General features: G+C 64.9%; 2 protein-coding genes across 5 annotated transcripts in view; one reads left to right on the top strand and one right to left on the bottom strand.

The window, feature by feature from the left end:
* Positions 1–313: 313 nt before the first annotated feature.
* Positions 314–19,490, bottom strand: part of RAI1 (retinoic acid induced 1) — a 72,535-nt gene continuing 53,358 nt past the window's right edge. For all 4 annotated transcript variants that reach the window (XM_040574740.1, XM_040574739.1, XM_040574741.1 and 1 more), the window contains 4 exons: positions 2,766–8,340; positions 1,117–1,210; positions 801–850; positions 314–358 (listed from right to left, as the gene is read on the bottom strand). In XM_040574740.1, coding sequence (XP_040430674.1) covers positions 344–358; positions 801–850; positions 1,117–1,210; positions 2,766–8,324 — 5,718 coding nt within the window. In that variant the 5' untranslated portion in view covers positions 8,325–8,340 and the 3' untranslated portion in view covers positions 314–343. The remainder of the gene's footprint in view (positions 359–800; positions 851–1,116; positions 1,211–2,765; positions 8,341–19,490) is intronic.
* Positions 8,491–19,488, top strand: LOC121078499 (translation initiation factor IF-2-like). The gene is made up of 2 exons (XM_040574758.1): positions 8,491–12,572; positions 18,987–19,488. Exons 1-2 carry the CDS (start codon positions 11,884–11,886, stop codon positions 19,393–19,395), a joined length of 1,098 nt encoding a protein of 365 aa, XP_040430692.1. The 5' UTR covers positions 8,491–11,883; the 3' UTR covers positions 19,396–19,488.

The following is a 19,490-nucleotide window of genomic DNA, read 5'->3' as shown; positions in this document are numbered from 1 at the left end:
CCACCCCTCCCCCACCCCCCCCCACCCCATCCCACCCCTGTGCAGCTCACGTAGTCCTGGAGCAGTCTCTGTGTTCGCCATACAGATGTCACCGGGGCTGGTGACCCCGCCACGCCACCCCGGGGGGGCTCCGTGCCCCCGGCACCACTCTTCCACCCCGGGGGCTCTGCCCGCCCGAATGGGGGGCCCCGAGGAGAGAGGCGGGGGGCAGCCGGCAGCGCTGTGCCCACCTCAGGGGCCACGCTCCTCCGGTGGCCCCCGACGGCTCCGTGCTGGGGACGGTGGCGCTGCCACCCCCGCGGGTCCCTCGCTGGTGGCGGGGGCCGTTGCGCCTCCCGCGCCGCTACACGGGCTGCCTCTGCGGGGACAAGGGGACAGGGGGTTAATGGGGCTGGGGGGGACACATGGCACATGGCGGGGGACGTGTCCTTCTTGTCCCCAGGCTGGCGGGGATGGCCCCATCGGGATGCAGCCCTGCTCCCCCCTCTGCAAAAAGCACTGAGCCTGGAGGACGGGCTTTTAGCAGAGGTTTTAAATTGTCACCCCCCAAAACTCAGGGTTAAGGGCAGGCAGACAAAACCCCATAAAAACCCCGGAGCCAGTCTGGGGGGGCGCAGCCCCTGCACTGAGGGTCCCATGGGGGTCCTGCTGTCCCCAAGGAAGCGATGACCCTGTGATGCCCCGTGGGGCAGTGCCAGGGAGCGGGGCATCCCCGTGGGTGGGGACACGGCATGAAAGCAGCTCTGCCTTCCCCAGGGGCTGCGAAACGTCTGGGGGTGCACCAAGGGCTCCGGGCTTACCTTATGTTTGGGACATCGCAGAGAGAAGCTCTCTTCGGTTAGTAAGCAACCTGCGAGGAGAGAAGGCCGTGTCAGGGGGCTGCCAGCTGTCCCCAAGGAGCAGCAGGGACGCAGCCCCCTCCTCGCCACCGTCCAGAGGAGCCGCACCATTTGCACAAAGGTTTTGGTTGAGACCGGCCAAATTCAGGACACACACCACGCAGCAGCACATCGCCATCCGCCATGGGGAGCCACCAGCCCACCCTGGCCCCGATTTCAGCTGGGTAAGAGGGAGCTGGCGGGGTCCCCACGCCCCTGTCCCCGCTGCAGGGCTCACCTGTGTCAATGGCACACGCATAGTGGTAGGTGTGGGGACACCCCTTCTGGCAGCAGCCCACCGTGGCGCCCGCTTGCTGGCAGCTCGAGCACTTCTTTACACGCAGCCGGGAATTTGGAGCGGGGAGGGAGAGAGGCAGAGAGACAGAGAGACCTCATCAGAGCCCAGCGCCAAGGTGAGAAGCCCCGAAGGCACCGGTGTCCCTGCTGCTGCCCCGAGTTGCCCCCTGGCAGCATCCTCCCTCCGGCACCTATTCACCGCAGCCCGTCCCACGCCATGAGCCGCAGCCACCCCCTTTTGGTTGGAAAATACTGAAAGCAGAGACAGGGCAGGAGGTGTGGAGGTGAAGGGACGTGACCGTGCCATGGCTCGGGGGCAGCGGGAGCAGAAGACCCTGGTGGTCCCCACTCCTGCCCTGTCCCTGTTGCTGGCACAGGCAGGGAGGGTGGCAGCCCAAGGACAGCCATGCCATGGGGACGATGGATTAGGTTTGTCCAGCCCCATATCTGGTAACGAGGGGCTTGCTGGAGGTCCCTGCCCAGCCTCTGCTGGGCACAAAGACCCCATGTCCCCATGGCAGTGTCCCAGCAGCGTCCTCCCTATTTTGCTCTCCCAGTGTCCCCATGCTCCTCGTGGTCTGAACAAGGAGCAGGGCAGGGCTGTGTCCGACCCTCTTTGAGCCGCCGCACGGCATGACAGCATAAAACCACTTCTAAGGCTAAAAGGGAAGATTTTAGGCATTATCAGGGAGGCAGCAGCACAAATCTCCTGGGAAGCCAGCTGGGTTCATCACATCTGAACACCAGCCCCAGTCTCCCAGGATGACTTGTAAAGCCCAGCAGCTTGCTGACCAACCCTATTACTTTTGCCCCCCTGCAGCCATGTATCCTGGGGGATTCCCCTGCTCCCGGGCAGTAACACACCATTACCCCTCGGTTTGCTATGCATGTGAGTCAGGGTGCTGGGGCTGTGGTGCTGGGGTCACCCCGTGGCGCTGGTGACCACACTGCGCAGTGTGCTGCCAGTGGGGTATGGCTGGGAATAGGGCCCCGGCCAAAGGAGCAGCCGTGGGAATGGCTTTCAGCCCTACAAGAGCACGATGGGGGAGGCTGCTCCTGCTTATTCCTGCCTCTGCTGTTGTCTGGGGACACCCCGAGCCCTGCAGCCAGCTCAGAGCAGGGAGCGCTCGGCACAGCTACCCGCTGTGAAAAGGGCCCTGGGGCTCGTCTGCCTCGGCCTCCCTAACTGTGCCACCTCCGAGCCCATGGGGAGAGCCCAAGCGCCGCCAGCAGAGAGCTTGGCAGGGCTGAGCCCCAGGCCCTGCTGGGACCGGGAGGACAGGCACGGGGCATGCGGGCAGCACCCGGCTCCAGGACCAGCCCGACTCTGCTTGGCGGGCTGGCTGCCAGCAGCACACGGGGCTGGCTCGGCCGCCACCATCTTGGGGTGGGCCGAAAGCAGCACCACGGCCTCCATTTGCTCCGGCCATGCCACACGGTGCTGCTCACAGAGCAGGAGCACTGCGTGACCCGTTTAGAGGAGCCGACACCTTCCATCCCCTCTGTCCCCCCACGGCCTCTCCTCTACGGGTGGGAGGGCTCACCCCGCCACCCCAGGGTGCCGTGCTGGGCGGGCGGCCGAGCTCTTACCACGTCGGCAGCCACCTTGATGGCCTCCTGCAGCCCGTAGAGCTTCCCCGCCACCAGGAAAACCCCAGCGGTCCATATGGCACAGGCCTCGTGCAGCCAGTGCTCCTGCGTGTCGCCCGCCGGCTCCTGCGGCGGGGACTCAGCTTTGTTACATTCGTGCCTCCGGGGCTTTTCGGCCGCCTCCTCGCCCTCTGTCCTCTCGTCACAGCAGTAGCAGCTCTGCAGCCTGCGAAACATGCCCCGGGGGCTGGAGCGGAGCGAGCTCTGCTTGGCGGCCTCGGCGGCACCCTCCGGCCTCGGTGGCTTGCCGCCGGCCGCCCAGCTGCTCTCCGTCCCTTTTGGGCCGCGCTCCGCCGCGCCGGCCTCCTCGCCCTCCACCCGCGCCTTCTCCTTCAGACGCGACTTCTTCTTGGGCAGGCAGTCCTCGGGGTAGTAGGGCCCGCACAGGTCCCCCAAGTCCTTGTAGTTGGCAGGGTTTCGGCACAGGCAGCAGACCAGGCAGGCGGCGCTCAGCGCCTTTGACACCACGGGCCCCAGGTGCATGGTGGACGAGGCGGGCAGTGCCGCCCGCGGCCGCGGCGCCGTGCCGGCGGGCCCCCGCTGCAGCCGGGCCTCGTCACCGGGCGAGTTGACGACGGTGCAGGCGGTGGTGAACTCGCCGCGCCGCTCCACGCGGACGTAAGGCGCGAAGGGGGGGGCCCGGCTGTCGGCCCGCAGCCGCTTGCAGGAGATGTACTTGAGGCGGATCTCGGGCTCGGCGGGGTGCAGCAGCGGCGCTTGCTGGGCTTGCCGCCGCCGCTTGCCCCGGCTCTTGCACCGCGACGGCACCGCCTTGGCCTTGCCGTGGGCCAGACGCTTCCGCTGCCGCTTGGAGTAGCCATTGTAGTTGGCGTGGTTGGCCCGCGGCTTCGGCCCTCGTGCCGGCCCGCCCGCCGCACGTCCCTCGAGGCCCTCGCCACCCCCCGCCTCCTTCTCCTCGCTCTTTGGTTTCTTGCCCTCCCGCAGTGCCTCGTCCCCGCCGCCCGGCCCGGCTGCCCGCTCGCGGGGCGGCAGCGGCAGCGCGGGGCCCAGGGGTGCCTTGGCCATGCCCAGCGCTGCCGCTTTGCCCTTGCGGTTCCTCTTCTTGGGCAGCAGTGCCATGTTCTTGGCCACCACCGCCGAGCCGGGCTGTGCCACCATGGCCGGCACACAGGTCTCACCCTGGAAGCCGTCGGCGGAGAGTTTCTTCCCGCTCCCCGGCTTCCCCTTCAGCGCTCTACCGTGGGGGTTTCGGCAGAACTGCTCAGCTGACGGTGCTGTGGGTGCTTTCTGCGCTGCTGCCGGTTTGGGCAACCGTGCGTCGCCCACCGCCAGGGCCACGCCGCCGTGCTTCACCGCCCGCTCCCGGTCTGCCCCCGCTGGGCCCAGGGAGGTGCCGTAAGTGGCCGCTGCCGTCGCTGCCACCGCTGCCGCTGCTGCCGTGGCTGCCGGCTTGCAGGCGAACTTCTTCAGGTTGGGCGAGGTGATCTTCTGCACGATGGCCTCCAGCTTGAGGCCGCGGCCCTTGCGGGGAGGCAGCACTTTGGTCTTGGTAGCCTCCTGGAAGGCCGCCCGGGAGGTGATCTTGATGCAGACGTCAGGGGCCTCCTTTGGCAGGGGGGGTTTCGGGATGGCTTCACCGGGGCTCTTGGGGGGCAGCTTAGCTTTCACCTTCTTGGCCACAGGCATCTTCTTGAAGAGGCTGGGGGGACCCTCGGGCTTCTCCTCCTTCATGCCGCCGCTGTTGCTCCGCAGAACCAGGTTCCTCTTCTTGGCGGGGATGGGGGAGATGAAGGTGGACTTCCTCTTCAGCGAGTGCAGGGGCCGCTCAGACATCTTGCCGCCCACTCCCGGCCCCGCTTTGGGCAGCTTCATCCGGGCACCCACCTTGCCCTCCTTGTGGGGACTGCCCGGGGGGGCCAGCTTGAAGGCGGGCGGGAGGTGGTTGTTGGAGATGAGCTTTTTGGGTGCCTTGCAGTTCTTCAGCCGCACATCCGCCGCCCGCTTGCCCCGCCGCCTCTTGGTGTAGAAAACCTCTTGCGTCTTCGTCCGGGAGCGCAGGATCATCGACCGCTGGTCCCTCTCCCCAACATCCACCGCATCCCCCTCTGGCGGCGTTGGCCCCGCTGCCTCCTCAGCCGGCACCAAGCTGGGCACCAGGAGGGTGGCATCGCCACCGGTGTTTTGGACCACTTTAGGGGCTGGCCGGCCGCTGCGCTTCCTGGCTTTGAAAGCCACCCGCTGCTTCACCCCACAGGCCGGCTTCTTCCCCAGCTTCTCCTGGTGCACTGGCACCTTCAGCCCCTCCAGCGGGGCCGGGGTGCGGGGCTCGGCGAGGGCAGTGAAGGAGCGGGTGCACATGCGTGCTGGCAAGCCCTCCGCTGCAAACCTGGGCGTCTGGCTGTGGGCATTCTTGCTCGGCATCTCCACCTGCCCGTCCGGCCTGATGCACGCCACTGGCAGCTCATCGAAGGGGCTCGGCACCGCGCTGCCAGCACTGTCCCCCTCCGGCAGCCGGCAGTGGACCCTCTTGTTGCGGAGGCTCTTGCCCCGTGAGACAGGCTCCATCTTCCCCAGCATGGTTTCGGGCACCAGCTGCTTCTTCAAGGGTTCGGAGTCTGCCACCTCCGGGTGAGGCTTCTCCCCTCCGTCACTCTCCTCGGGCTGGATGTGGGGCAGGGAGGACTTGAACCAGCTCTTCACCTTGGTCTCCGTGCCCACCGCAGGTCCCAGCAGGATGACGGACTGGCCGGAGAGCCGTGCCGAGGGTGCTGAGCCCTCCTTCTCCACCGTGCTGACGGTCTCCTCGGCGGACACGGGCACCTCGCTGGCAGACAGCACGGCGGGCATCTCCGGGAGCTTGGGCGGCGAGGCGTCGTAGGGCACCGACTTCTGCTCCGCACCCGCCAGCTCGCAGAGCGAGGAGTACTCCTCTGCCTCCAGGTCCGACTCCTTCAGCTCCGGCGACGAGATCATGGGGATCTCACCAAAGTCCCCGGCCGAGCAGCAGTGCCGGGTGTCCTGCAGCCACCTCTCGCTGTCTGCCTTCGTGGCCTCATCGTAGGTCAGCGTCTCCTCCTCTTCTTCCTCCATCGCCTGCTGGGCAAAGTCCCGGGCCGGCTCGCTCTTGGCCGGCTGCTCGCCGTCGCACAGATCCAAGCTGCAGGCATTTTTTTTCTCCTTGCATGACCCCACCATTTTGCTGGGGAACAAGCCCTTGGGGAGGTCGGAGGCTTGCAGGCCCGACCCCAGCTCCTTCCACCTGAGGCACGCCTCACCCAGGCTCTCCTCCGGCCACTCGAAGTGCTCCATGGCGTTTTCAGAGTCCACTGAGTTGGCCGTGGTGTTCGAGTAGCAGCTGAAGCTGGAGGCCCCCGCACTGGAAGTTGCAGCTGGGATGCTGGGCTTGGAATTGAACGCCAGCGGGGCCGCATCCTTGAGCGAGTCCTTGGTCTCGGTGGCCGCAAACTCCACCTGGGGACCCTCATACACCTCCTCACCAAAGTCCTTCCCCACGCTGCCCCCCGAAGCCTTGTCCAGCTTGAGGGGCTCAGTGAGGGTGCTGGAGTCACCCTGGCTGGGCCACGCGCCCTTCACCATGGAGTCCAGGCACGGCCGGTGGTTCTCCAGCTGGAAGGGGGACTTGGTGGCCTCCTTGCTCAAGAGGGGCGAGTTGGCCCAGGCTTTGTCCCCCTTCTCGCTGATGGCGTCCTGCAGGACGATGATCTCGGAGGCCAGCTCCTCCTGGGACAGCGCGCTGAGGAGCAGCCGGGGACAGTCCCGCTCGTTGGTCACATACTTGGTGAAGGTCTCCAGGGGCAGGCTGGCATGGATGCTCTGGAAGGAATCGTCCGATTTGGTGGACATGTCGTCCGGGGAGGTCACGGAGCAGGTGGACACAGACTCGGGCTTCGCCTTGGAGTTGCTGTTGACGCGGGCAGGGCTGCGGTTCTGGTTGCAGTACAGGAAGCTCCTCTCCAGCTGGTCCTCTGAGCCGCTGAGATAGTCGGCGTCCTGCGTCTCGGCGTGGACGGACTGCGGGGTGCTGAGCGGGTCGGACAGGGGCGTCCCGACCTGCTCAGTAGAGTACGTGCTGCTCTCGGGACTGCAGTGCTGCCCTTTGAGCTGCTCGGGGGTCCTCGCCGGGGTCTTGATGCCTTTTTTCTGGGGCACGGCCGATTTGGAGAGCAGCAGCTGCTGGACGGTGTTGGAGATGTTCTCCACCTGGGAGGTGAGCGCCGTCAGGCTCTGCAGGCTCAGGTCCGACAGCAGGTTTTCGGGCAGCTTCTCCTTCGGCAGGTTCTTGCAGTTCCCGGACTGAGCATCCGGGCTTGTCCCGTCGGTGGGAGAGGGGTTCAGCAGCGGCATGAAATGGCTGTGGTCGGCGATGCCGGCCGGGAAGGCGCCGGCGCTCAGCGGCTGCTGGCTGTACTGGAAGTTCTCCAGGTTGGGCATCAGCGGGGACGGCGTGGAGCTGTAGGACGGCGACCGGCCGACGGAGCGTGCCGGCGAGTGGCTGGCACTGGGGCTGAAGGTCTGGTAGTACTGCTCCGGCGTCCGGACGGGCGGCGCGTCGCCCTGGCAGTAGGTCTGCCCCGGCTGGTTGTAATGCTGGTACTTGGCCAGGTTTTGGTAGTGGAGGGTCTCCGGGGCGTGATGCCTCCCCTGCAAGGGCTGAGGCTGGGGCTGGGGAGGCTGCGGGGGCTGCGGCGGCGGCGGGGGCTGCGGGGGCTGCGGCGGCGGCTGTGGGGGCTGCTCGTAGCCGATGCGGTTGGGCTGGTAGCCGTGCAGGTTGGGCACGCGGGGGCCGGGGGCCAGGCTGGCGGCGCTGCCCAGGGGCCGCTCCAGCGGTGGCTGCCCCGAGGGCGCCGTGCAGCTCTTGTAGGAGTGCGCCGGCTGGCTGCCCCCCGGCACCGAGGAGTAGGTGGAGGAGGCGGGGAAGGACTGCGAGTGCTGCCCGAAATGGGGGCTCTGCGGGAAGGGCATGGGCGAGGAGACGTCGTTGGGCAGCTTCTGCCGCTGCAGCTTGGGGTAGGGGAGCGCGGGCGGCTGCTGCTGCTGCTGCTGCTGGAAGTGAGTCCGGAAGGGCAGCGGGGTCGCCGCCGCCGGCTCGTGGTAGGGCCGCCCGCCTGCCGGCGCCGCCGTCTTCTTCATCAGGCTGTCCTCATACTTGGCCACGCCGCCGGGCAGCGCTTGCGGCTGGCTGCCCCACGCCTGCAGGCTCTCGTCCCCCGAATAGCGGGCCGGGTAGGGGCTGTTCTCCTGCACGGCGTAATTGGAAAAGGCCGGCCTGCCTTGCAGCTGCTGCCCCGCTAATTGCTTGTTTCCCCGGTGGTATTTCTCCACGGCGCTGTTCTCGTAGCCCGAGTACGGCAGTTGCTGCTGACTGTAGTACTCCTTCGCCACCAGCCTCTGCCGCTCGCAGTTCGGCCCTGCCTGACTTTGATGCCTGTAATTCTCCAGGCGTGATGTATCTTGTGAAGTCGGCTGGTAGCTCTGCTGGTTGCCATGGAAACCACACCTTTCTCGAAAGGACTGCATGGCGCGGGCTTGTTATCTGCGAAGAGAGAGAGGCGAGAATTCAAATGAAGCACCGCCGCCGCGGCGGGCCGGGGAGCACGGCCGCGCGCGCAGGGGGCCGCGCCGCGGGCACCGCGGGCATCGCCTCGCCTGCCGGGGCAGCGCCTCGCTGGCACTGCGTCACCTCGCGTGGCCCTGGATCGCGGCACCTGGCGCTGCATCGCCTCGCCTCGCATCACCCTGCATCGCATCGCCCTGCGTTGCCTCACCTTGCATTGCATCGCTTTGCATCATGTCTCATCACCTTGAATTGCATCGCCCTGCATCGCCTCGCCTTGCCTTGCAGCGTTTTGCATCGCCCTGCATTGCCTTGCCTTGCACTGCTTTGCCTTGCCCTGAATCACGGTGCCTTGCCTTGCACCACTTTGCATCACCTTACATCTCCTCGCCTTGCCTCTCATGTCTTTGCATCGCATCTCATCACCTCGCCTTGCACCGCCCTGCATCGCCTCGCCTTGCCTTGCATCGCTTTGCATCGCACCTCATCACCTCGCATTGCATCACTGTGCATCACCTCGCCTTGCCTTGCATTGTTTTGCATCACCCTGCATCGCGTTGCCTTGCCTTGCACCACTTTGCAGTGCCCTGCATTGCCTTGCCTCGCCTTGAACCACCCTGCATCACCCTGCATTGCCTCACCTTGCATTGCCTCACCTTGCATCGCATCTCATCACCTCGCATCGCATCGCCCTGCATCGCAGCAGCTGGCTTTGCACCACTTCACATCGCCCTGCATCGCATCGCACCGTGTCGCCTCACATCACATCGCTCGGCGTTGCAGCGCCTCGCCTTGCATCGCCCTGCATCAGCTCCCAGTGTGTCTCCCTGCATCGCATCGCCCTGCATCGCATCGCATCGCCCTGCATCGCATCGCCCCATGCTGCATTGCCCCATGCTGCATCGCCCTGCTCTGCAGCACCACGCCTGAGAGCTGGGGGACATCTGGGGGCCTGCTGCCTCCTCTCGCCCTGCAGTGTGCCCTGCCGGTGCTGGTGGCAGCCTCTCCCATTCCTGCCGCCTGCCTCAGGTTGCAGGGTGATCCCCCCACCGCCCTGCCTGGCCCGCAGCACGCAATGACCCCACCACCCTGTGCTGGGGTCCCCCAGTGCACTGTTTCATGCACCCGCTGCTCCCCGCTCTGGAAGTCACTTAACCAGTAACCCCTCCTTGCGTGCCCTCCCTGAGGATGCCAGGATCCTGCGAGCCCCTCCAAACACCCTGCTTATTGCCATTATTTGTAATTATTGGGATAATTACTGGAGGCAGCAGCGCGGAGGGACAGAAACGCAGGCTCTGCTGCAAAAAAAGTCATTTCAACTTCCTGGGTCTGCCCGTCTGTGCCTGCTGCCGCCTTCCACAGCCCCCCCCGTCCCCGTCCCCAGCCAATAACCCCTGCATCGGTGCGATACCATCTGGAAGCTGTCTGCTCCCGCCAGCAGACGTCTATTAGCCGAGCGCCTCGGCACAGTCGTCATTAAATGTCCCCATTTCCTCTCCCTGCTCGCGTTCGGTGCGGGGAAGCACCTGGGTCACCGGTTTGATCTCGGAGGCAGCGGAGCAGCTTGCGGGGCGAGCGGGGACCCCGTGCGCTAACGAAGGGCTGGGTAGCGGTGGGGACGCATCCTGCCCGTCCCCAGCGGGTCGGAGACGCGGGGTCCCCCCTTCTGCAGCCCCCAGGGACTTCCCTGACGCCGCTCCCTTGGCCGTGCCGCAGCGGTGACCCCGGCGCAGCCCACGCCGTCCCCTCCGCCTTCATTAAGGCGATGCGTTTAACGAGGGGAGGCCGCCAGCTCCTAACGCACCGCACCCAGCACCTGCCGGCAGAGCTGCCGGCACGCGGTGCTGAGCTCCCCAAAGCACCGCGTGTCCGAAACGTGCGAAACTTGGCGTGGCTCCGGCCGGCCCCTTTGTCCGCAGCTCCTGCGCACCCGCACAGATCGCATCGCTGCTTTTAGTAGTCCCGGCCTGGCCCCATTTCCTGCGGGGCATCCCGTGGATACCGTTCACATTTCAGCGCCTTTTCGGGGGTTGTGCACACAGGCGGGCATTTATTTATTTAAGTGCTGCCGGCGGCAGCAGCGATGCTCTCAGGGATGCCCTGCCTCTCACCGCACCGATGCTGCAGCACCCCCAGCACCCCTGGAGCATGGCTCGGTGCTGCCCACAAGAGCCCAGCACCCCAAAACCACGGTGCCGTGCCCACATTCCCCCCCCACAGCCCCTTTTTGGTCTCTTTCTGCGTCTCCCCTCCGTCCTGCAGCTGCATCTCGCAGGCCACACGGGCAGCTGGATGCGGTTAAGGCATATATCTCGGGGAAAAAGACAGGTCAATTAAAATCCGGCGAGCCCGGTGCTAACGCCCCTCGTGCCGAAGTGGTGTGGGGGCTGCCCTGTCCTGCTCGGGAAGCTGGGGGGGCGCGGGGGCTGTGAGAACAAAGGGAGCAAAATCAAAGCCAGGCCTCTGGGGCAGCCCGGAGTGGCGGCGAGAAAATTAAAGGGAGAAAAGGGCCCCTACAGCTCCACGTGGAAGCAGGTTTGAAAAATGGAATCAGCTCGAGAAAACCCCGGTCTGTTGCTTTAAGGGGCGCTTTTCCCCCCCCCTCCCTTCTCTTTTATTATTAATTATTATTACTTTCCCAAACAGCTGGGGCAATGCCAAGCTGAGCAAAAAGCACCCGGTGCGAGGGGACGTGCCGCACACCGGCGCGCACGGGGGGACGCACGCAGGGGACACGGTGGGGCTGTGGTGGGCGTGCATGGGCTGAGGGCGTGGGGGGAGCATGGGTGCCTATACGTGAGGGGTGTGCACACGTGCAGGGTGTGCAAATTGCAGGGTGTGCATGCATGTGAATCATGCAGGGTGTGCATGCAAGCAGGGTGTACATGCATGCAGGGTGTGCAACACTGTGCACACAAGCAGGATGTGCACGCGTGGAAGCCCCCGGGCAGGATTGGGCCAAGACAGTGCCCGCAAGCCAACGCCCAGCTGGGGACCACCAGCCTCGGCCATGTCCCAGCACGTGGCAAGGTCTGGGCTCACCCTGCACCCTCTGGGACCTCCTTCCGGGGGCCAAAATATCGGGGGCTGGATGAGGCCAGCCAGGCAGGAGGTGCGGATGGGGCTGCCGGATGATTCCCCATCCGAGATGAGCTGAAAGCCTGCTCCGAGCAAGGTGCTGAGCCGGGAGCTGGGGCCGTGGCGGGGGGGGACACGCTCTCTGCCAGCAGCACCCAGCCCCGTCCGAGGAGCCGGCGGCCAGCTCTGCCCTGGGCTCTGCCGCAGCTCTGCTGGCGGAGGGACCTAACAGATGTTGCCTCCTGATGTAGGCTGTTTCCGAGCAAACGCTTTAATGGCATCAAATCAAGCTGTCGACAGCAGCAAGGTTAAGTCCCTTTCCAGGAGGGGGAGGAGGAAGCGGCCGCGTCCCTGGGGCTGCGTGCACGCGCCCCCTGCCACAGCCCCGGCGGACGCGCTCGCCCAGCCCCCGAGGAAGTTTCCAGCCCGGCTCCCAGCCCTGGGATGGGAATCGACACGACGGGGCCGTGGGGGCATGGCTGCAGCCCAGCACCTGCGCTCAGCGGCCCCACAAAGCCACCGCAGCCCCACGTGGGGCTCCGTGGGTGCCCAAAGGGTGACCCCCAGGAGGGGCTCCATCCGCCGGAGGAGACGGGGCCATGGGGACATCACGGTGCCCAGAGCCAGCACGACCCTGTCCCGCCACGCAAGGAGCCGTGCTCGCGTCAGGCTACGGCCACCCTGGAGCATCCCGTCCCCCCGGTCCCCAGGGAGAAGTGGCCCCCATGGACAGCCCGCACGGCCCCACAGCTCCCAGCACAGCCCTGGTGTCACCCTCTGGGGACACGCAGGACCCGTGGGACCTCCCAGGGCTGGTGCGTGACCTGGGGCCATGCACTGGTGCCCGGGGCTGATGCTGCAGGGCACGGGGCTGACACGGTGCCAGGAGCAGGGCACAGCGCCGTGCTCCCCCGGCCGCTGCAGGTGCCCACCCGCGCCGCTGCTCGCAGCCTGCCTCCCGCTCGGATTTGCGATGCGTTGCCTGGGCTTGGCTCGATTTTGCCCCCCCCCTTCCCTCCTTCCTCTCCTTCCTTCTCCTTTCCTCCCCTCTCCCTGATGGCTGGCAGGGAAAAGGCAGCGATGCACCGCAAAGGGCCGGATCCGGAGCCCTCCGAAGGCAGCCCGGGAGCTGGGTAAGCTCGCCCAGGGGCCCCCCTTCGCCCCCAGCCCCACTTCCCAGCTGCCGCTCTCCACGCAGGGCCTCATCCAGCGCGGGGCTGGGGCCGTGCTCCCCGGGCAGGCCGTTTCTCAGGCTTTTCCGATGCGCCACCGCCAAGGACTCGCCGACTAAAAATAGCGGCGCGCTCTCGCAGGGTGACGCTCGGCACCAGCAGCAGCGCTGTCACCGCGGACCCCCCCCCCTCCTGCTCCGCGGCCCTCCCCGCTCCCTCCTCCCAAATCCCCGCCGCGAAGCCCCCCTGCCATGCACCAGAACCCCCCCCCCCCCCCCCCACCACCAGCCCTGGAACTGGGGGGGGGGGCTCAGCCCTGCTGGGGTCCCCCCCCCACCTCGGTCCCAACCCCGGCCCCCTCCGCAGCTCTCGGGGGAGAAAAGCGCCTATCAAGGAGTGTCAGCCCCGGATTTGCTTAATTGCGAGCTGGTGGAGTTTAAAGAAACACTTTCTGGCAGGCTGCCACACCGCAAACTGCTTCGTATAATTTTATTATTAAGGGAGGAGAGAAAAGGGGAGAGAGGGAAGGGGGGGGGGGGGGGGCAGCCGGCAGTGGGATCGGGGATGTGTGTGTGTGTGTGTAGCAGCCCCGAGAAACGGCCCCGAGGAGCTGGGGGGGGGGACAGGCGGACACCCCCAGGAATGCAACGGCCAGAGGGACTGGAGGGATCCCTGCGGTTTCCCTGGGGGCAGGATCAAAGCGTCCAGGCCTTTCGGGGGCTGCCTCCGTGCTTCACCCCCCCCTTTGCCCCAAATGGTGCCCCCACAGCACAAGGGGATGTCGCCCATCTCGCCGGGGTCGGGCACCCCTTTTGGGTGCACCCCGCTTCACTGCACCCTCTCCAGTGCACCCCATTAATTCTCTGCCCAATGCACCCCTTAACGCACCCTCATTCCCACGTACCCCATTAACACACCCTCTCTGCAACACTTCCCATTAAGGCGCCCTCCCCACTGTACCCCTCCACGCACCCTTTTTGCAGTGCACCCCTTTATGCACCCTCCCAAACGCAACCCTTCAACGCACCTTGTGCCCAGCGCACCCCAACAACGCCCCCCCTCTCCAGTGCCCCCCATTAATGCACCTCCCCTCAGCGCCCCCCTGCAAAGCACTCCATTTCCAGTGCCCCCATTAATGCACCCCCCTCTCAGTGCCCCCCTTCAACGCACCCCAATTCCAGTGCCCCCCATTAATGCACCCCCCTCTCAGTGCCCCCCTTTAATGCCCCCTTTCCAATGCCCCCCATTAACGCACCCTTTCTCAGTGCCCCCCTTCAACGCACCCCATTTCCAATGCCCCCCATTAATGCACCTCCCCTCAGCGCCCCCTTTCAACGCACCCCATTTCCAGTGCCCCCCATTAATGCACCCCCTCTCAGCGCCCCCCTTCAACGCACCCCCTCTCCAGCGCACCCCATTAATGCACCCCCCCTCTCCAACACCCCCCCCCTTTTTAACCCTCTCCAACAACCCCCCCCCTTTCTAACCCCCTCCAACACCCCCCCCATCACACCCCTTCCCCAACGCCCCCCCCCTTCCAATGCACCCCACAAACCGGGGTGCCTGCGAGGGGCGGGGGGGGGGGGGCGGATGCAGAGGGCAGACCCCGACCCCCGGCTCTCTCCCCCCCCCCCCGCAACGAGCGGCCCCCCCCGGCGCGCAGCCGAGCGCAGCAGCTGCTCCCTGCACACTCCACTTGCCCGCAGATGATGATAAATGGAGCTGGGGCTGTGTCGCCCAGTGCGCGGGGGTGGGCGGATGCGGGCAGCCAGGAGGAGGGATGGGGTGCGCAGCCCCCCCCCCCCCCCCCCCCGCTCACCCCCCCCCACCCCCGGACCAGCTGCTCCTCCCATCCGGCTGCTGGGGAATTCCCTAGGCAGGTCCTTTTTTTTTATTATATTTTTTTTTTTTTTTTTGGGGGGGGGGGGGGGTGAGGGGTGGTTTGGAGAGATGGGGGCCACCCAAGGAATTCCCATTGCGGTGGAGCAGAGCCTTCGCCACCGTGCGGTGCCCCATTTGGGGCACGAAGGCCTCGATCCTCTCCAGTCCCGTGTCCCCGTCCCCCCCCCCCGTCCCCCCCACCCCCCATTTTGCTCTGCTCCTCCCCAGCGAGGAATTTTGCTCGGGAAAACATCGCCTGCGAGGCGCGCTCATGACTCAACGTTTCTGCTGGCCTCCGCTCCTCCGCCGCCTGCCAGGGGAAGCCCGCGGCCTCCCCAGCCTCAGCCCCTCGCCTGGAAATCCGGCTCGGCCCCTGCCCCCACCTTCCTCCATCCCCTCTTCCTGTCCCTTTTCCTTTATTTTTATTTATTTTATTATTGTTATTATTTTTTTTTTTTTCCGTGGGGTTTATCCTTGCAGCCGGAGGGAGGCTCGGAAACCCAGAGCGAGTCGCCGTGTCTCTTCTTGCCTCTGCGAAACGCCAGCTGGCAAGGAAGGTTTTTGGGAAAGAAGGGGAATAAAAAAATAAATAAATAAAATAAAAATACAAGCAGCCAGGAGCCGCGCTGCAAAGCAGCTGCTCAACCTGAGCTTCCCTGGGCAAAGCCTCCCTCCAGCAGGCGAGCGCGCTCCGGAGCAGAATTCATAGCTGGGCGGCCGCGTGTTTATCGCTTCCCCCAACAACTGGATTGACATCAACCTTGAGGCGCTCACGGGAGAGAGGCAAACAAGTCGATCATTGCGCAGGAAATATGACCGAGGTTAAAGAGGGACTCGGCTCGCCCAGCCTCCCCACCTAAATCTCGCTGCAGACCTGCCCGGAGCTCCCGCCGCGGGCAGACAAAAGCAAGGACGGCCAAAAGGAGCCGTGCCGGGGGTTGTAGGCCCAGCGTGCCCCCCGCCCTGCACAGCCTGGGGCGGGGGGGACATACGGCAGGAGAGGTCGCCCACCGCCGCGGTGACCTTCAGCAACCCTCCAGCCCCCATACAAATGACCCGCGTGGGCTGGCGGCGGTGTGTCCCGGTGTCCGGCACACTTCTGCTTTTCTTCTTCACTCATTTTCTGCCTGATGGTTGGGATCTTCCTTCCTCCCTCCCTCCCTTCCTCCCTTCCTTCCTTCCAGCCCGCTATCGGGCTGGCTCACTTTGATCCCAATAATAATTAACCGGTCTCGTAATTTGTAGGGCCACCAACACCAAAACGCACGGCACATCCTTGCCCCCCAGGCGGACCGCTTCTGCCCGGTCTCCCCTCTGTCACGGGTGCTGTCCCCGTCCCACACCATTTATTTTGGTGACCCTATTAACTGGTGACCCTTTAACTGACCCTATTGCCCAGATTTTTTTGCGGGGGGGACAGCCACATTCACCCCGGGAGCAGCCCCCAGCTTTCAGTAACCGCAAGACCCCCACAGCCCGTCCGGAAGGTGCAACCTCGCCCCGCCTGGGGGACAGACACCCAGGGCGAGTCTCAGCCCTGCCCCGTGCCTCAGTTTCCCCCCCCAAGGCAGGAGCAAAACCAGCTCCGTGCCAGGCTGCAGGGCTCTCCTGACAGCGCGAGACCCCTGTGGAGACAGCGCCGAAATGCTCGCTCGTTGGCACGGCCATCGGACAGGCTGTCCCGACAAAACCATATAAACGAGGTGCTGGCTCGTTAGCGGGGCCTGGGCAGGAGGAAAGCAGATGCCAGCACCCAGAGACCCCCCCCGGAGCAGGGGGGTGTGTGTTTTGAAGTGGGGTAACCCTGCTGCACCCTGGTTCGTCGCTGCAGGGTGAGACCCCCCCGGTGGGCACGGGCACGGAGCCACGTGCTCGGGGTGTCGCTGGCAGATGCACGAGGATGCGCTCCCCTGGGAACACAGTGGGGACGCAGGACAGCGGTGGGCAGCGGTCCCCACGCCGTCCCAGTTCACCGGTGCCCCCCGAGGCCTCCAGCCTGGACAAAAACAGCTCAGAGCTTGCCCAGACCCTGTGCAGGGGCCCAGGGACCCCTCAGCAGCCATGCCTCAGTTTCCCCATCGCTGCGGTGCGCCGGGTTTGTGCGCGGTGTTTGCACAGCGCCACGTGCACAGGTACAAGGGGCTGACCCTACAATATGCCACTGGCACCAGGAGCATGGGGACGGAGTGGGCTCGTGCCCCAGCCCCGTGAAAGGGAGCCTGGACCTCGGTGCCAAGGTGTGCCTCCATCCGGGGGACCGTGGATGTCCATCACAGCCACCCCAAGGCATAGCGAACTCTCCCCGCCCCATCCACCTTGAATGGGTCAGGCTCTGCCCTTGGCCACGGCATGCTTTTCCACCACGCTCCGGGAAAAACCTTCTGCAAAGCCAGAAGGTGCTGGGCTGCAGCACGATGGGCAGAGGCCGGACCCCAGCACCCATCCCCTTGCACCAGACACGCACCCATGGGTCCCGCCACCCCCTTGTGCCGGCAGGCAGGCGGGAGGACTCACGTCCATCGTTCAGAAGCGCGCTATTAAATCTTCCCCACCCGGCTCCAGCGGGAGAGCAGGCCACCCCCGAGCGTATTTATTGCTCGCTGTTATACCATCGCCCTTTGGGCATAAATGGATTTACCTCTGAACGCTCTCCATTTCCCCTCTGTGTCCTTTCCGCCTTATTTCAATCAATTTTAGCCGCCGCCTGGCCCTGCTGAAACCCCCTTCCCTATTATTACTACAAGGCCATGGGCTGAAATCACCGCTCTCGCTCGGTGAGCGCAGGATCCGGCCACCTCCTGCTGCAGCCCAGCCCCGGTGGCTCTCGGTGGCCCTGCTCCCACCCCAGCCCCCCAGCACCGGTGGCACGGGGGTCCCAGCACCGTCTGCCCGCCGGAGCCGGGTTCGGATGCACCGCTGCCAGGCTGTGCCCTGCGAGCCATCTCCTGCAGGCAAAAGACAGCTCGGAAATGGAGCGTGATGCTCTGACACCCCCCTGAGTGACAGGGACCAGCGCCGGCTGCGTCCCCCCGTGCCCAGCCCCGCCACCTTTCGCCTTGCTCTGGAGGGGAGAGAAGGGGCAGAAGGAGCCGGCGACCCCGTGGTCCTGCCCAGGGTCCCCCCAGGCTGCCAAGGGGGTGGCCCCATTGGCTTCACCCCTTTTACAGGGTGCTGAGCGGGGATCCAGGGGACAAAAAAAGAGAGAAAAAGGGAGGAAAAAAAAAGAATAACTCGACGTTTGATGTCGCGTGATAAATTATTTCGGTATTATACATTCCCCGTCTCCAAATCCCGAAGACAAATACGCGGGCAGGTTAACCAGGAAAGCAGATTTCAAAGGGCCTTCTTCTATTTCCCTATTATTGACTCTGTCAATCATCTCGGGCGAGATCCTAACCTTTAGCACCCTGCAAAATCTGCCTGTTCCTTTTGTTCCTGCTGAAAAAAAAAAAAAAGAGGGGGGGGTGGAAGGGGGAGGGGAGAGGAATTTGGGGCAGGGAACTTCCAAAAGGGATGATTAAGGAGTTAATCTGCCTGAAATAGATAAGGAGCTTAGAGCTGCTGGTATTTTACTGTCCAAGTTTGGATTCAGTGTGTCTTAAACACTGGCTGGAATGTACTTAGATATGACCAAAGTACATGTCCCCCCGAGGAATTACTAGGTTGCCAATTAGATTTGCTTCCCAGATTCACTCAAACCTTCACAAGCTTCTTCAGAGCAGGAAAATTGCTGCCTGTCCCCGGGGAGGCAGGGGGGAGGCGGCGGAGCCGCGCGCACCGCCAGCGCTGCCCTCCTTATGAATGAATAAATCACGGCGGCGCGGAGGCAGCCGGGGGGATTCATGGAAACGCGGCGCAGCCGAGGAGGAGGAGGCGGCGAGCCGGGGAAACCCGCACCCGGGCACGGGGCACGGCCTCGCCGGGGCTTTCCCCGGGGGTGCCGGGGGACTGAGACCCTCCCCGTGGCGATGCCGGTGGTGGGACCATGGGGGGAGGCAGAACAAAGAGCGGGGCGATGCCGCAAGGGAAGGTGAAGGGCTGTGGTCACCCCTGGTCCTGGTGGTGCGGTGGGTTGGTGTGCCGTGCCGTGGTGTGCCGTGACACCTTGTGCCATGCCACGCTGTTCCACGCCACGCTGTTCCATGCCATGCCATGCCATGTTGTGCCATTCCGTGCCATGTCGCACCATGCTGTGCTATGCCACGTTGTGCCATGCCGTGCCGTGCCAGGCCACGTCGTGCAGTGCCATGCCATGTCGTGCAGTGCCATGTCATGCCGTGCCGTGCCGTGCCATAGTCACACACCCCAGGAAAGCCCTGGCGATGGCCGCAGGGAGCAGGCAGCCCCGCGGCACAGCCTGGGCAGGGGAAGCACCACCCAAAGGGCAAAGCCGCCGGCAGCAGCGCGGCGATAAGAAGCAAAGGGCCTCCGGCATGAGAACAGCCCTTTGTCCGCGTGTTTTAACTCCGCCACCCCATCCTGCACTATTCACAGTGCTCTGCAACGTGCTGGCGTGGACCTGGTGAAATCAATGCACTTCGGGGATTTCTGTGCCCGTATCAGAGCGGGGACGCAGCGACGGGACCCATGCAGCCCCCAGGATGCGGCGCGCCAAGGTCCCATTCCCACCCCGTGCCGTGCCCAAATCCCCTCCAACAGCTCCTGCACCCCGACACACACACGCCAAGCTCCTCCACGAGTCTGCCAGACCCGGGATGAATTTCTCCACTGGTTTCCCAGCCCGGTGCCTGGCTGGCCCTGCCCCGGCGTCCCCCCGCGCTGCTGGAGCAGGCGGCGCGATGGAAAGTTGCTGGAACATCAGCTTCGGCTGCAGAGTCCTGGTAACAGTTGCTATGCGAAACATTCAGAGGTGGAATTTACTGTCACAGTTAATAATAGATGAAGGTTTTAGAATTTTTGATGCTTTACATTTTAAGCCGTTTGATTTATAATGTTTCAGAAAAGGAGGGGAAAGAGCCGGGGCGGGGCGGGGGGGGG

This window comes from Cygnus olor, chromosome 15 (assembly GCF_009769625.2).
Source record: "Cygnus olor isolate bCygOlo1 chromosome 15, bCygOlo1.pri.v2, whole genome shotgun sequence".
In the NCBI taxonomy this organism is placed as follows: Eukaryota; Metazoa; Chordata; class Aves; order Anseriformes; family Anatidae; genus Cygnus; species Cygnus olor.
This window is presented reverse-complemented; position numbering and strand designations above follow the sequence as displayed.

What these genes read in the sequence shown, in the direction of transcription:
- LOC121078499 (XM_040574758.1), top strand. Translation starts at nt 11,884, where the DNA reads ATGGGAATCGACACGACGGGGCCGTGGGGGCATGGCTGCAGCCCAGCA. An exon ending in GAAGGCAGCCCGGGAGCTGG is followed by an intron (nt 12,573 to 18,986) that starts GTAAGCTCGCCC and finishes CACTATTCACAG; the next exon opens with TGCTCTGCAACGTGCTGGCG.